The sequence below is a fragment of the Cupressus sempervirens genome, chromosome 8, assembly GCF_028749045.1.
Source record: "Cupressus sempervirens isolate cs-2001-9-10 chromosome 8, ASM2874904v1, whole genome shotgun sequence".
NCBI lineage: Eukaryota > Viridiplantae > Streptophyta > Pinopsida > Cupressales > Cupressaceae > Cupressus > Cupressus sempervirens.
Window position 1 is genome coordinate 679991351 of NC_143125.1, and position 15505 is coordinate 680006855.

At 34.5% G+C, this 15505-nt stretch overlaps 1 protein-coding gene across 1 annotated transcript; it reads left to right on the forward strand.

Moving 5' to 3' along the window:
- The first annotated feature begins 5461 nt into the window (after nucleotides 1-5461).
- Nucleotides 5462-6064, forward strand: LOC149544270 (uncharacterized). Its single transcript, XM_089795944.1, has one exon. It carries the CDS (start codon nucleotides 5462-5464, stop codon nucleotides 6062-6064), a length of 603 nt encoding a protein of 200 aa, XP_089652070.1.
- Nucleotides 6065-15505: the final 9441 nt, after the last annotated feature.

A 15505-nucleotide genomic window follows, 5' to 3' on the forward strand; every position in this document is an offset into this window, starting at 1 on the left:
AAGTTAATAAAAATGGAAAATTGTTATAAGAACTCCTATACTAGAAACATTTGTGTAAAAATGTATTTCATCTGCTTCGTATTGTCTCTAAAAGCTATCGTATTCTTTCAATGTTTTCATCAGTGCCCTTGATATTGTCTTCATTTCTTAGTTTCTTTCCTTTTCTCACGACTCTTCATAATGCTGCTCCTAATTGCTCTTATCATCTTCAAGATCTCTATAATATAAAAGACCTTTCTTGTCATAGCAGTGACATCTATTGAGCATCACTGTCTTTTATTGATATCTCACTGTCTAAGTGATGTGTACTGTCTTAAAGCACTATTGACGTTGAGTCCAGACAAAATGATGCGGTTGAATTAGGTAAAGAGCACCACAGTTATGTTATTTAAAATAATTAAATACTTGTAACAATTATAATAAATTATTTTTAATTTAACTCTTTTATTTGTTATTGCAGAGGACCCCCCTTTGCAACGGCATAAGAATTTGAGATCATCAAGAACAAAGAACAGAACAACTGATGAGGGGGGAATTGATGATGACATTGATGCTCCTCTTAGAGCTTACATAGAAAAAAGAAATAGAAAGCAAAAAAAGGAAATGATTGTCATCTACATACCTTAATTGATAATGACTGAATTTTATGTCTCAATGAATTTAATTATGTGCTAATGAATGTTCATGAATTATGTGTTAATGCAGAATATTGATGAATGTTGCATGTTAACGAATCTAATGTGTTAATGAATGTTATCGTGTGATATTGATTGAATATTACATTTTATTAATGGTTGAAAGAAAGAATGAATGTTAGATGTCAACAGGGAATGTAGAGTGATGTTAGGGGGAGTGGGGTGGGGCCAAATGAGCTTCCACCTTCACGTGGTTTTCCCTGTTTAGTAGAGAATATTAAACTATTCTCAAAACAAAGTGAAGCTCAATAAGATACTAAATATTTCTCTATTTTTTCCTATGTTTAGACTGTTGTCCTATGCATCTAAGGCTTCATGCTTTGACAATCTAGACAAAGCTTACAACTAATTGAGTATAAAAATGCCTTGAACAAATAATATACCAATTTTCAATGGAACCAAAGAAATATCAGCCAGGCCATGGGTTCATAAATAAGAATCTTTCTTGGCACTCAAGCCTATAGAAGAGAAGGCAATACCATTTTCTACCATGCTCTTGATGTTGAAGTTACACCTCCTTCTGAGCAATACAATAAGAACTTCAGGAATCAAAAATCAAATGATGAATTAGATGTGAAGGCTCCTAATCAACCTAAAGTCACATCTCCTAAGTTAGGAAAAGAATCAAGTAATGAGTTAAGAAGAACAAATATTTTTTTTCATTGCAAAGAAAATTGGAAACTAGACATAGGTCTCTTGGTAAGGGTAAGGCATACCTTATTGAGGTGAATTCTAATGCGGGTAGCGATGAGGATAAATGAACTCTTCCATCCCTATCTGGGTATTCCAAAAATCATCTGCGACAAAGGATGGGAAGTTATGCATATAGTGGAGAGTAGTGCCACACATAACTTTTTTGATGAGAACTTTGTAGTAAATGAAGGACTACAAGTAGAGAAATTTGCTCGATTCAGTATTATGTTGATGGATGAATCCAAAATTAGTTGCACAAGAAAAATACCAAGGGTGGGCACAGAATTAGATAATCATATATTTACATTTCTAATCATTTGCAGATTGCCTGGTATTTACAGCATTAGTTCTGAGCTCAAATTTGGTTGTAACAAGGAAAATCCTTGGTTAACCATTGTGTCATGTCTGAGAATGCATTGGTGATTACAACATTTCTTGGAATCTAGATATTAAAACTTTTCATTGACCTGTATGTTAATTAAGTCGATCTGACCTGAACATTATTCTGTGTTGTAGTTTCGTTTCCAAATTGCAACAAGACTCTAACTGTTGTTTCAGTACATCCACAATTTTGTTCAATTTACTGTTACCCTAGAAAAGGGGGAACTAAGATCAGAAAAGCTCTTTACAAATCCAGTCTAGGATCTTACAAGATCCATCAAATTGCCTTCCAAGTCATTTCAAATGACTTTGATAGCAAAAATGTGAGATGCAGTCCATTTGATGATCTAAGACGAATTGCAAAGGCCCTTTGACAATGAACATTTATGTTCAAGTTTTTTGTTGAAGTCTTTGAATGGGTGGTTTTATTGGCTTCATTGTCATGGAAAACCTTTGGTCATTGAGTTTCTCCTAGATTCCAAGTAAATTTAGACATTCCTATTATTTGATGGTAAATATATGTAGACATAGCAAATAATAAGTCAAGTTAGTTCAATTCATATGTATCTACAAATGACCTTTTTGATGAAATGATTGCTCCTCTAAATGTCTCTTCACTTGTTGAGAAGTGGTGGTGAGCCCATGATTTGTGAGAGGACTAGACAAAAGGAATTTATGTGCCAATTTGGAGAACTTCTTGGAAGCTGTCAAGGATGAATGATATCTTAAAGATGTCTATGATGACTGCTACATTCAATGGTGCAACTGCAATAAGAAAATTACTAGCTAACCTGTGTGTGAAGTTGGGCGCATTTGAGTTAGAGTAGTTGGTAGTTCTCAAATGTTCCAGTTGCTTGTTACCATTCATTCGATTAAAATTTAAGCTATGCTATAGATTATCATTGAGGAGTCAACACTTTTGGGCAAACAAGACAAATTTACTCATGCCAAATATTGATAAGTGGTGTAAAAAGTACAAATCTAACTACCACTCCAATGCATAGTGCTATGTACAAAAGACTGATTCGTGCATATGTAGAAGCAAAGGGTTTCCATGAGCTAGAGGTGGAGAATTTAAATCCTAAAGCTACTTGTCTCCATACAACAACCACAACATTTGGACTAATGTAGAAGTAGGTTATATAGGTGCAAGGGTAATCATCAGTTATTTGGTCAATGGCAGTAGCATAAGAGCCTCATTTTTGAAGTCACCTTTGTGTACCTAAATTTATTGACCATGCCTCATCCATAGCCTTATAATTTAAGACGAATTAGTTTTTATTGCACTAGAGTTGAACGTGTCAGATGTCAATGTTGTTTCTCATATATTACTTTCCTTTTTGTGAGGAATTATTATGTAATGTTGTGCCGAATGACCCTACTTACATAATCCTTGGGTGTCTATACTTGCATCATCTCCAAGGTGTTTACATAGCTAATCCTTTGGGCATCACCACATTAGGAAATTGTAAAAGATATTAGAGTTCAAAGTGATTCCACAAGTCAAATATGTTGCACAACCACCAAATCAAAAAGGACAAGTATCTTTCAACACAATTGGAATAATTGTCTTCTAAGAAGGGGTGAATGGTCCATGTGCAACTATGCAAGCCCATATGCCAACCTCAGTCATGTGCACAGTATTGTGCAACCTTATGTGTAACTGCTTCCTTAATTTGCCACTTGCTAAATTCGAAGAACCATAGGCATCCCCACATTTAACTTCTTGCTTAATGTACTACTCACTCAATACTTGGAATCATGTTCTCCAACTCCAAAAACACTTCCCAACTCTAGTGCAACAATTTAATGCTATAGTGATTTGTGCGAAACTTTGATTTTTGTGCCATGTTTACATCCATGCACATTAGCACATAGTTTGAAACTTAGTAGAATGTTCTTTTTGCTTGATAGTTAGAGCAGAATGCTGCATAACATGTCAGAACTCCGTCCTACAATCTTGTGCATCCTTTGGAGTAGTTTTAAGACACACTACTTGTTAGCATAGTGTGCAACCGAAAGTCTGATCGTTAGGAGATGAAGTGTTATGTATGCAAGCCCAACTAGTTCAGCTTCCATAATGGCCTTTATCTTCATAATTGTGTAATCTATATATACAAATTTATCACAGATCCATAGAAAAACTTTAAATAATGACATAGACAATTAACACACATCCGTAGGAGAAAATACACATACATACATCTCATTTGAGAGCATTCCATGTAGAGAAGCTTAGATTAATAAAATATTTAGTTTTAGGTCTCATAGCTTAAAAGTTACTCTAATGATATTATCACTTTTTAGGAACAAGACCTTAAAATGACTTATCAATGATAAATAGCAAGTTTTATTCTTAAGGGTTTACAAAAATTTGTGGAGGGGTTTGATGAAGTTTGATAAAAGTACATCTCAATAACCTATAAAATCTATGTTATTGGGTTCTTCACTTTTTCCCCTTGTATTGATGTGTGTCTTGTATAAATCCTAGTTTGTTGCTAATTCATCTCCAAGTACAAGATAGCTGTGGGGGAAATCCACAAGGGAGATTAGAGACTGACCCAACCATAGAGCTCGCACATGGCTTGATACATTTACCAACATAGAGGCCATTGCTGGCATATTTCACCATGCCACTTCCTTAATTTATTATTTTTAGTGCTCCCTTATTTATTTACTATTTATTTTGATGCCACCTTGTTGACTGGCAAAAGAGAATTTGGTTAACAAAGTATTGATATTTTTAGTGCTCCCTTTAGCTTATATTGATCTAAGTATGTTGGAAATCCTCTATTTCACATCAATTAGCATTACTCTTCTCTCTCTTTTTTCTAGATAGATCTATGTAAATTGAAGAAAATATATTAAGTTCAATCCAAGAAATATGATTGTAAGGTGGTAATTTCACAGTTAGAAATAAAAAGAATGATAAATGTGTCATGGGTTCATGTTACCTATGAAACCAATACTCCCCACCCACCATCTTTTGTGACTCTACTATCAATTTTGAAGTCATGGCATGCTCTTTTGATTAAATAAATCCTATTTTAGGGAATGAAATGTCTGTTTGAATTTTTTACATGTAATTCAGGCATCAGAATAGTTGTCAGGTAGCATCTGATATAATTTTTGTGGTAATTTTGGTTAAACTACCATGAGTCCTACTTTAAAATTATTGTAAGGGTAATCAAATCAAAATGAGTGAAGATACCAAGAAAAAGTTGGTGAAGGCCCAATTAGCCAGATGGAGGTTTTTTGGCAAGGGGAGTTCACCTGGATATTTTTATTGAACCCAGTTTGTTGAAAAACTTCTAATCCATATCAATCAACATTACCTACCCCTCTATTTTTTTCTGGGCAATTCTATGTAAATTGAAGAATACATTAAGTGCAATACAATGAATATGAATCTAATGCAGTAAATGTGTCTTGGGTTCATATCTTGCAAACCAATTTTTCTTCATTATCATTTGTAAATCTAATGTTGATTTTGATGTCATAGAAAGAAAGTACACCTTTTATTTGAGTCAATTCTATGGGGGAATGAAATGCTTGTTTGTAACTTTTGCATGTAATTCAGCCTTCAGAGTAGTCACGCGGTAGTGTCTGATATCATTTTTGTGGTGATTTAGGCTAAACTTTCATATATAGAGTTTTGTTTTGAAAACATTGTAAGGGCAACCAAATCAAAAATGAATGAAGATGGTGAGAAAAAGTTATTGAAGGCCCAAATTAGCCAGATGGAGGATATTTGTCAGGAGGAGGTTACCCAAGATCAGGATCAAGAGGACCTTTTAGTATTAGAATTGTTAATTGTCAAAGAATGTCTTTTGAATGCCGAGAAGAGACAGAAAAAGGACATTGATCTTCTCTGTCAATGCGTCAAAACTGTAGATAATTTGCTATCATATTTGAAGTCAAAAGCAAGGATTATGTCTATGCCACGTTTTGGGTACATATCTTGTGGGATTAAATGTCAAGAAGGTGTGGGATTTGTTGACAAAAAAGGTGTTCCCATGTCTGAGTGGTGTAAAGATGTTAATCTATCCTTATTTGAAAGCTCCAAGGCCAAGGAAATTGAGGAAAACTCTGTTTCAAAAGGTAAAGATGACATGGTAGGACCTAAAGAACAAAGTGATGAAGAGTACACAAAGAAAATAGCAACAACTGTGATGCTAGTGACTGACATGATGGAGGTGCTTCTTGAAAGAACTATTATAGCTGAGACAGAGATTGTTGTGGAGAAGCAAAAAGCTTCTACTAGTCAGGATCAAGTGAAAAAAAAGGCATTGTAGATTGAGAGCATGTGGGCACGAGTAGAAGAAATGGAGAGGTTGCTAGGGTTACCACTGGTGTCCTCAAGGAAATGCAGTAGAAGCTTGAAGATATGGAACAAGAAACATCAAGACAAAGACAACGTGCAACAGAAAATGAGCAGGAGCTCTGCAAAGTTAGGCATGATTTTAAGGTTCTAAGGTCTAGTATTGATAATTTAGTTGGTGCACAGGAGTCTCTCTTGTCCTCTGAGAAGCGAATCCAAGAAATGGAGAAAATTTTGGAAGGGTAAGCCTGCTCATCATCTGTTATATATGGTTTATTTGGGCCAACTATCATGCTTTATGAAGCTGACTTTTGACTAATCTAAATTTACTAGGTACAGGTTTTTATTGAATATACTATGATCATGCATATCTAGATTATGATGATTTTTTTTAGTGTAGAGACAGGACACAAGCTGTCAGATTCAGAATCTTTTTCTTCCTTGCCAGAATTTTTAATTTAGACAATTCTAACACTTTTAGAAAGAGTTTTTTGATGGTTTTTCAAAGAACTGGTCACTCTCAAGTTCTGATTTTGGGCTAACATTTTTTCCAAGTGAAATTGGAGCCATGTTAGCTATCGGTGAAATGCTGGTTATTGTCCATATGCATATTTGAAGACATCTTTCTATTCTATTTTAATTCTTTTGAACAGAGAATTTTATTTGATTCATTAATTATGTTGTGACATGTCTTTCAAATTGGTTTTTTCTGCAGGCAACCAGTGTTTAGTATCCTTTTAATGGTATCATAAAGAAAATTCACTTTACATTTATTTAGTTGTGTATTGTGACTGAATTACATCTTATCTAGAATGACTACAGACAGTTGTGAATTTGTTTGAACAGAATATTGTTGTGTAACTTTTTTCTTTCTTGTGTTAAATGGATCTGGAGGAAAAATTGACAAAAAAGTAGACTTTGGTTGTACGTTGGATCTCAAACCATTTGTTAGCAGTTCACATGTAAATAGCCCGTACAATATTATTTGCCAGTGGATCACATTTTTAGTGGAATCTAATAATATAGTTTTTGTAATATCTACTGGTTTTATAATAAATTTTACACATTTGAATGATATTCTAGTTTCTCTGTCTATTGATCAATCACAGGAGGGAAATTTTAAGTACACTATTTATGGTGTTCTTGTTCATGATGGCTGGAGCACACATTTTGGTCATTATTTTTACTTTATTCATTCATCCACAGGCATCTGGCATGCTTTAGATGATAATCGGGTATACATTTGCTACAGCTGTCAAGACATGTTTAATTTTGTGGAGCAAGCTCATTATAATTTTTGTATAACAGAATACACAAAAGAACTACAATTTTATGTAGAACCTTTTCTTTATACGGTAACACTAATTATACTGAAGTTGCTTAGACTGATTGAAGTTGTTGTTATGACATTTTGTACTCTAGGTCTATTCAGTCAGTGAGAAAAGTGTGCTTTCCCAGAAAGCTTACATGCTATTCTATATACGAGATAAGAAATCTAGCATTTAAATAGCAGGTGGGTCTAAATCTCAGTATAATGGCTCTAAACTAAAGAAGATGGTGTCATTGAACATTGGACATCCAAAGGAAAACCACTTACAAGATTCATATGCCCCCCAGGTGACAAAAAACATGCATTCCTTCCAAATGACAGCAATCTCTTTTAGTGTTGCAGGTGTAAACAAGATACCCCAATAGGTAGAAAATTTGTCAAATGTGAATTTCATTTCAAAAAGTCTAGAAAAGAACACAAGTTTTGGCCAGTCATGCAGTAAATCCAGATCATCAGTAGATCATGATGCTACATTACAAATGGTGCCTCCAAGAACCAATGGTATTCAAACATATAATGTCTTCTCAAGTCATACCATAAGTAATGGATGCACATCGAATGGGTCTAGTAATAATGTTAAGAAGTAGGAATCTAAAATAAAGGGAACTAATTCTGTGGTAATTTTAATGATATGCTTGTTAGACATTCTCGGAAGTGTGATGTGAGCAATGATAATGAGAACTATATTGGTAAAAATTCTAAAGCTTATTCAAAAATTAATGGTAACAGTCATGAGAATGTCAAACATTCTACAAATGGTTTGACAGGTATTATTACTCGGCATCATGCTACTAAACTTCCAAAAAATGATTCAAATGGTAAACTTGTAGCTGGTGAGCATCTAGAGAATGGTAGTGTGGTCCACAATTCTATAGATAATGATAGTGAGGCTACTAAGCTCCTATCCTTGGAAGATGGTTCCTTATTTTAGGTGCTTGTTTTTTGTATTAATATTGCAGTGTATATGTTTTTTTTTTAAAGAAAATTTCTTTCAGTCCTAATGAATCTTTATATGTTCCTTTTGGCAGGGAGATAAAAATGGTACTTTGCTCTGTAAGGGAAGGGAAATTAATGGGTCATGTGTAAAAGCTATGCATCCACATAGGTTGCAGAAATATAGTCAAGAAACTAAATGTATTTCCAGCCAAAAGTACCAAAAACACCATGAGGACAACCACTACCTCGTTAGTAGAAATAGATTGAAGCTTATGAAGCATCTTCCATGTCCTCAGTTTTTACAAGCATTGTCTTTCAGGGGGCATTTTCTTCTAAGATCAATGCATACTTTGAGGAAGAAACGATCCAATGAAAGGAAGAAATGCACAAAGTTACAGCTTAAGAAGGCTGACATTTTTCTTAAGCAAAAACGCTCTGCAAAAATGCCTTCTGGAAAAGAGTATCCAGCTACAAAATTTTTTGCATGTTTAGTCACTTCTAAGTATCCACAAGAATCCCATGGAAAGGGTCTGTCAAACAAATTAAATGGTTGTGTTTCTGTGCAACAAACCAAGATATCTAAAATTACAGCTGGTGTGGTTCAAAATGGGTGTAACATTACTAAATTTTGTGATACTCGGATGCCTCTTGTAAATAGGCAGGTTTCTAGTAGAAATGGTTCTAAGCTAAAGAAACAAAGAGAAGTTCCTGGCAAACTTGGTTTAAGTAAAGCTAGACAATACTCTGATGTTGAGCAAGACTCTAACATTAGCACAGAGAAAAACTGGTCTGCTCCCTGTGTTTCTGTGCAGCAAACTGAGACATCAAAAATTACAGCTGGTGTGGTTCAGAATGGGTGTAACATTGCTAATGTTTGTGGCTGAAGCCACAGGCTGAATATGCTTGTGGTGAGGTTGCTATGGCAGCGATGGCAGTTGGCATCGCCACCACAGCAGCCCCATCGCAATGCTTGCCATTGATGTCGTAATTGCGATGACTGCCCCAACCATTGCGACAGCCCTTGGCATCACTGCCACAGTGGCACCATCGCAATGCTTGCCGTAGACATCACAATTGCAACGTCGACGGTAAGCATTGCAACGGATGTCAGCGTCGCCACCACAGCGACGCTATGCCATCATGATCCTCGTTGCAATTTTCCATGGATGTCACAATTGCGACGTCCAAGGCAAGCAATTGCGATAGACATCGGCGTTGCCGCCATAGCAACCCCATCGCCAGATGTCATCGCGACCCTGTCATAATGCTTGTGGCAGACGTCACAATTGCGACATATGCCGCAAGCATTGTGACAGGGTTCATGCTATAATAAAGTGGTTTCATAGTGACGGATAGGCATCATAATTATGACGATAGAGGATAAACATCATAATTTGTAACTAAAAAACAACGATGTCTACTACTGCCACAGTGGCAACACATTGCGATCGTAATTGTGACACTTAGCCATCGCAAATCGATGCCAAATGTATTAGTGTGTAGATCCCAAGCTGTCCAATGTTAATCTCTGCTGTTTGAACTGTGTCAATCTTTCTTGCTAGCAATTTTTCCTAATGCTTTGAGTTACTTTCTTCAGTAATCTGGTTATCTATTTTGGATTGTTTGGAAAATGCTGAGGCCAGTTCTTCTATTTGAATTTTCAATATATCTCTTCTGAGATTTTTACTCGAATAGTTCTCACCACCCAATTTAATGACCCTCCAAACGAGTTCCTCCTTCTGTGTTACTAATGACTTATCAAGATTGTCTAGACTGAAAACTTGGACCAAATCCTCAGTAAGTTGATCGATCATTACAACGTCATCCTTTTCTATATCTACTTTATCATATGAAGAATCTAAGATACATTCCTCATTCAAAAATTCTTGGAACTCCAATATTGGTAGATCTTCTGCTTGAGTCTCTCCCTTGTGTGTCTACTTATCTGTGCTATTAGGAGTAAAAGGTGAGTTGTTGCTAGCAAGGGGAGTCTACCAAAATTTACTAAGTATTTCGGGTGGATTCACCATGTTGTATGACACTAGGGGCAGAATTGAAAGAGAGGAGTTTATGTCCTTTCATGATTCTTTTTCATTTTTTATTCTGCATGAGGTGAATAGCATCAAATTTTCCCTCTCCTCTAAAAGACTTGCTTCATTATCCTTTGGGTGACCCGCTTGATACGGAGTGGAAGCTTCTTCCATATGAGGATTTACATTAATTGAATTTCCATAATTCTCTGATCTATTTGATTCTATTCTTGCCCTCTCTTTATCCCATATATTTGGCTGGTCCTTCTCTAGAATGAAGGGAGAAGAGGGTACTCAGCCAGGGTCTGCCAGAATTTGGATATTCTTTTGGTTCATTTACTGTTGGGATTCACTATCTTTGGTTCAACCTCTCTCTATGAATGCAACCTCTCCTAGTCCTAATTTTCTACTGTAGTGGAGGTGTTGTTCCTTCTCATCTTTGATGCAGTGAATAGAAGAGTGTTTTATTTTTCTAATATGTTTAGATTTACCTGCTTATTTCTATCTCTGTCAAATCCAATTCCAAAGACCTCTTTGCTTCTGTATATTTCTCCTATTCTGGAAAATAGCATTTTAGAGAGACCTTCTTCTTCTTTGTTTCCTGTTTTAGGTATAGTTATTCCTAGGCCTTCCTTATCACTCCTCTCTATATCTTTTTGTACATCCTACTCATAATGTCTCATGATTATATCTGGTTCTGTGTTAAGATGATCTAGGCCACCCCAATCTTCCTTGCTAGTACTAACATTCTAATTTTCCAAATCTGCTAGAGCTGTAACTAAGCACTTTCCTTGCTCTTTATCATTGTTAGTATCTTTGATGTGCATAGAAGCAAGCTCTTCTCTAGTCTCAGCTATATTCTCCTTGTTGTTTTGTTGTTGTGGTTTAGTAGATTCTTATCCACTATTTTTAGTATCATTTCTAATTACATTTGTTACTTTTTTTTCTTTTTTTTTTTATCTCTTTGGGGATCTCCCAACCTTCCCCCATTTAATTTTTTCCATGAAGTTTGATTTTGGAGCTTGTGAGGAATCTTTTGCATTGCTTGTTATGATGTTGTTTAAAGAGATCCTCATCCCTTTCTGTGCATTCTGATCATTCTAATTCTCTAAATGGGAGATCTTCTTACCTTGTTCCTGGTTCCTGCTATTGATTACAGAGCTCAACCTAGGGAATTTTCTTCTAAAATCTAAGGTAAGGGGAAGGATCTTGGGTCTGATTTTGTGTAACTCATCAAATCTCAAGATGTCAATGATTTTCCCTTTATACATTTGAAATTTAATGTCATAAGAAGCTTTACTTGTTTCAACTCTCTTTTGGATTTCTGAAGGATATTTAATGTTGACATTAATGAGGATTTTAACATTATTATAGTAGAAAAAGATGCATCAATAGCTATGACTTCACCAATTGCTGAACCTAAAGAATAAATAATGTATATATTGCACAACTCTAGAGGGAGAGAAATCAGGGTAAACCATGTGGGGATCATGCAATCAACCATTTCTAAGTGAAAATTATGGAACCATTCTACGAATTTGACACAGTAACCTTTAAGAAAACATTCAAAAACATAATGAGTTCTTTCTTAACAAATTCTTCCTCACATTTTAAGAACAATGTATTGTCTGAATGGTGAAAGATACTTAACTGTTCCTGATAGTTGTCTTTTAGCCACTCTGTTAAAAGAAGGATATCTTTTAGCAAATGATTTCATATAGCAAAAACCCCTTTCTTAAGACAATCATACCAAGTGTCATTTGTTGCTTCAATGGAAATCCTAATAGGCTTATCTTGGGGTTTCTTTGGGGGGGACCCTGAAGTTGTCTTAGGGTTAGATGACTGGTTAGTATTGATTTTTCTGTGATGAGGGGGGATATAGGAAGAATGAGAAATAGGTTTATAAGGAGTCTTAATAGCTGGGGTTGTGGCCACCTGCGATTTACTCACTGAATGGGATAAAGGGTTTATAAGCTTAGACTGGGCATATCTAGTCAGGTTAAAAACTCAAATTTGGTCATCTAACTGTTCAACGGTGAAGAATGGGAGATGGGAAAGGGTTTCAAATCCGCTTGAGGAATCAGAGGAGGCTTCTGCAATGTTCATCTTACCTTGAAGCCCTCCTACCCAAAATTGGTGTTGATTTCCTCCTGAAGGTTCTTCCAAAGCTGAAAACCTATTGGTCATCGGAACCTCAAATCTAGCATCCGCTTTCCCAAACTTGTTATGAATTTCGCTACAGTTAGCTATGAAGCTGCCTCTCCTATGGAGGTCTCTGGGATGCTTCTTTCAGTTCTGATGCCTCCATTTTTGGCCTAAATTTTCCACAGATTTCATATTCGAATTTGTCATTTTCACACGCAAAGCAAAGCAGTTTTTTTCTTAATAACTTTATTAAATAAATTACTTACTCTCTCTTTAATTAATTTATTATATTTTATTTCGTGCATAAGCTTGATGCAACTTAAATAAAATAAATGTTATTAAATTATGTTTTCTTTCTCTTATTAAATCATCAGACACTTTAATAATATATCTATTAATTCAACTAATAATATTATTTAGAGTTTGTTATTAAAATAAAACTCTAAAATAATTATCATTAAATTAAATAAACATAAATACATCAAAAATAGATCTTTTAAATTTATTTCTTTTATTTAATTAATTTCTCAATTAATTAAATATAATTAAATATTAATTTTCTTTATAAAATTTTCATTAAATTAGATCATTAAATTATCTTTTAATTTGATTTAATTAAAATAGAAAAACATCATAGACCCACAAAACAAAAAATGACAACTCAACTGAAGACAAAGGACAATATCAATTTTAGGGTTAAAATCATGAATTCACATCACTTGATGAATTTAGAAAGGTGAAATTAACTCAGATACTTGTCCTATTTTCTAGGATAATTGGTTTAGGGTTTAGGATTTGGACTCAAGAGTTATCTCCCCACTTGTACCATTGAAATATTGTAATAGGGTATGGTTATCCTAGCAAATCAGGGAAGCCGATACTTGGTACCTACAATCTACATAAAATCTACACATGTACAAACACAATATTCTAAACTAAACAAGTAATGAAAGGAAGTGGTGCATTGTGTAGATCCCAACTAGCAAGTGACTACAACTCACTTCCTCAACCACATCTAAAATGTCAAACATAAAAGAAACATACATGCACACCATACACATGCAAGTATGGGGTAAGTATCCATAGAAACCATATAAAAATTATTAATCTCAATAACATCATTAAATAACTGGCAGTCATTAAATGAACATTTATATCATCATCAAAACAATCATGAAATAACTAAAATAACTAGTACTAAAGTAACTCAACACATATATCAACTGAATATGAAATACATTTAGTCAAATCTAGTAACCAAGCACTGATTATCATAAACATAATTAGAAAAATGGCCTAAAAGAATCTTGACAATACTATAGAAAAAGTCAACTAGGGGTAGGCATTACAACTGGCATAAAAGGGCTTGTAGAGGCTAACTTCATGCAAAATGAAACTTGCAAAGAAAAGCTTCACTAAACTTGAAAAGGTGAGAAGAACTACCAACACCCATAGTACTAATTGGAGATTGAACACCGTCTTCAAAGATGCATGAATGAACATCTATTAGCATAGCAAAGGAAGTTGGACTATAAAAATATATATAAATATATTTTGTAGTGTTCCCACAACACCCATATAACAAATTGGTTATAGAAACCACGACCAAAACAATTAATGTTTATTCCAAATCAAAGTTTAATAGAACAAAAAAGAATGTCAAGAATATAGTTTGGCTTCCTCTGTGTCAAGGTCAATCAATCACTCATCAACAACACCTTGAAATACTATTTGATATTACTAAAAAAGATTTATTTTCTCACACTAGTATCACCTAAATGCACAAATGAGAAAATGGTATTCCTTCATAGATATGGTGTGGATATACACCTTTTAAACATTAAATACATCTATCAATAATGCCAAATAATTACAATTTGTATTATTTAAATGCACACATGAGAAAACTTTTTCCCTTTCCAAATATGGTGTGAGTACACACCTTTGAAAATATGCATAGATCTAAACCATTTTTTACCAAAACCTTGTATTGAAAAACTCTAGTGCTTGCCCTATTCTAGAGAATATAAGACCCTAAATACCATCTAGACCTTTCATATTGATTAAAGAAACACATTTGGTTGAATGGAAATTATAAACATCAAAGTTGTGCAATTTACAATATTAGAGTTTTACTTAATATAAGAAAAGACAATATTTATAGAACTAGTTCTTGCTATGCTTAGGAGATCTAGTGTCTATGAGAAAAAATAGAAAGTTCAAACCAACTTAAAAGAAAGAATTTAACTTATGAGGAGCTTAAAGAAGGAAACTAAGAAAGTGCTTACGTTGATGGCCTTGGCCCCCATACTTGTGAGATAAGGATGTAGTAGCTCCAGTTTGAATGCATCTAGTAAGAATTACAACCCACAATAATCACTAAATAATGTATGTCAAGAAATGCAGGAGAAGAAGTAAAGAAAATGATGAGCATCAGAAATACCTAAATAGTGGTTGATGCACTTTCCATCTGAGAATCGGTTGGTGGTGTGGCTAGAGAAATTCAGGCCATATGGTTGCTTCATGGGCTGAAACGTATGCCTGCGAAATGCAATGACTGCATGCTTTGAAACTAAAAAGTGTTGTGAATCACCATTCTTGTTTTAAGACGTGTGCATTTGGAGTAGAGAAACTTGGTATAGATCAAAGTATAGAAGATGTGAGGGTGCCAAATTTAGTGGATGACGCCTTGGGCTTCAAAGTATGTTTTCACTTGCAGAGGCTTCCACAAATCCATATTCCAATCATTCCCAATGCAAATAAATTATTTTGGTTCTTATACTTATTGTTACACTAAAATCACTACATTTTATAAGAATAGAAGCACTTGAGCACATATTCAAAACACAATAAACAAAATTTATAAACAAAAAAAACCAACCTTTCCATAGCTACAACAATCTACTAGCTTTGACAATGTAATATAATCTCAAAACTTTCTTCATATCAAACATGAAAGAAACTATGTGTCTAA

Excerpts from the sequence above, each read along its gene's own strand:
- LOC149544270 (XM_089795944.1), top strand. The coding sequence starts at position 5,462 with ATGAATGAAGATGGTGAGAAAAAGTTATTGAAGGCCCAAATTAGCCAG.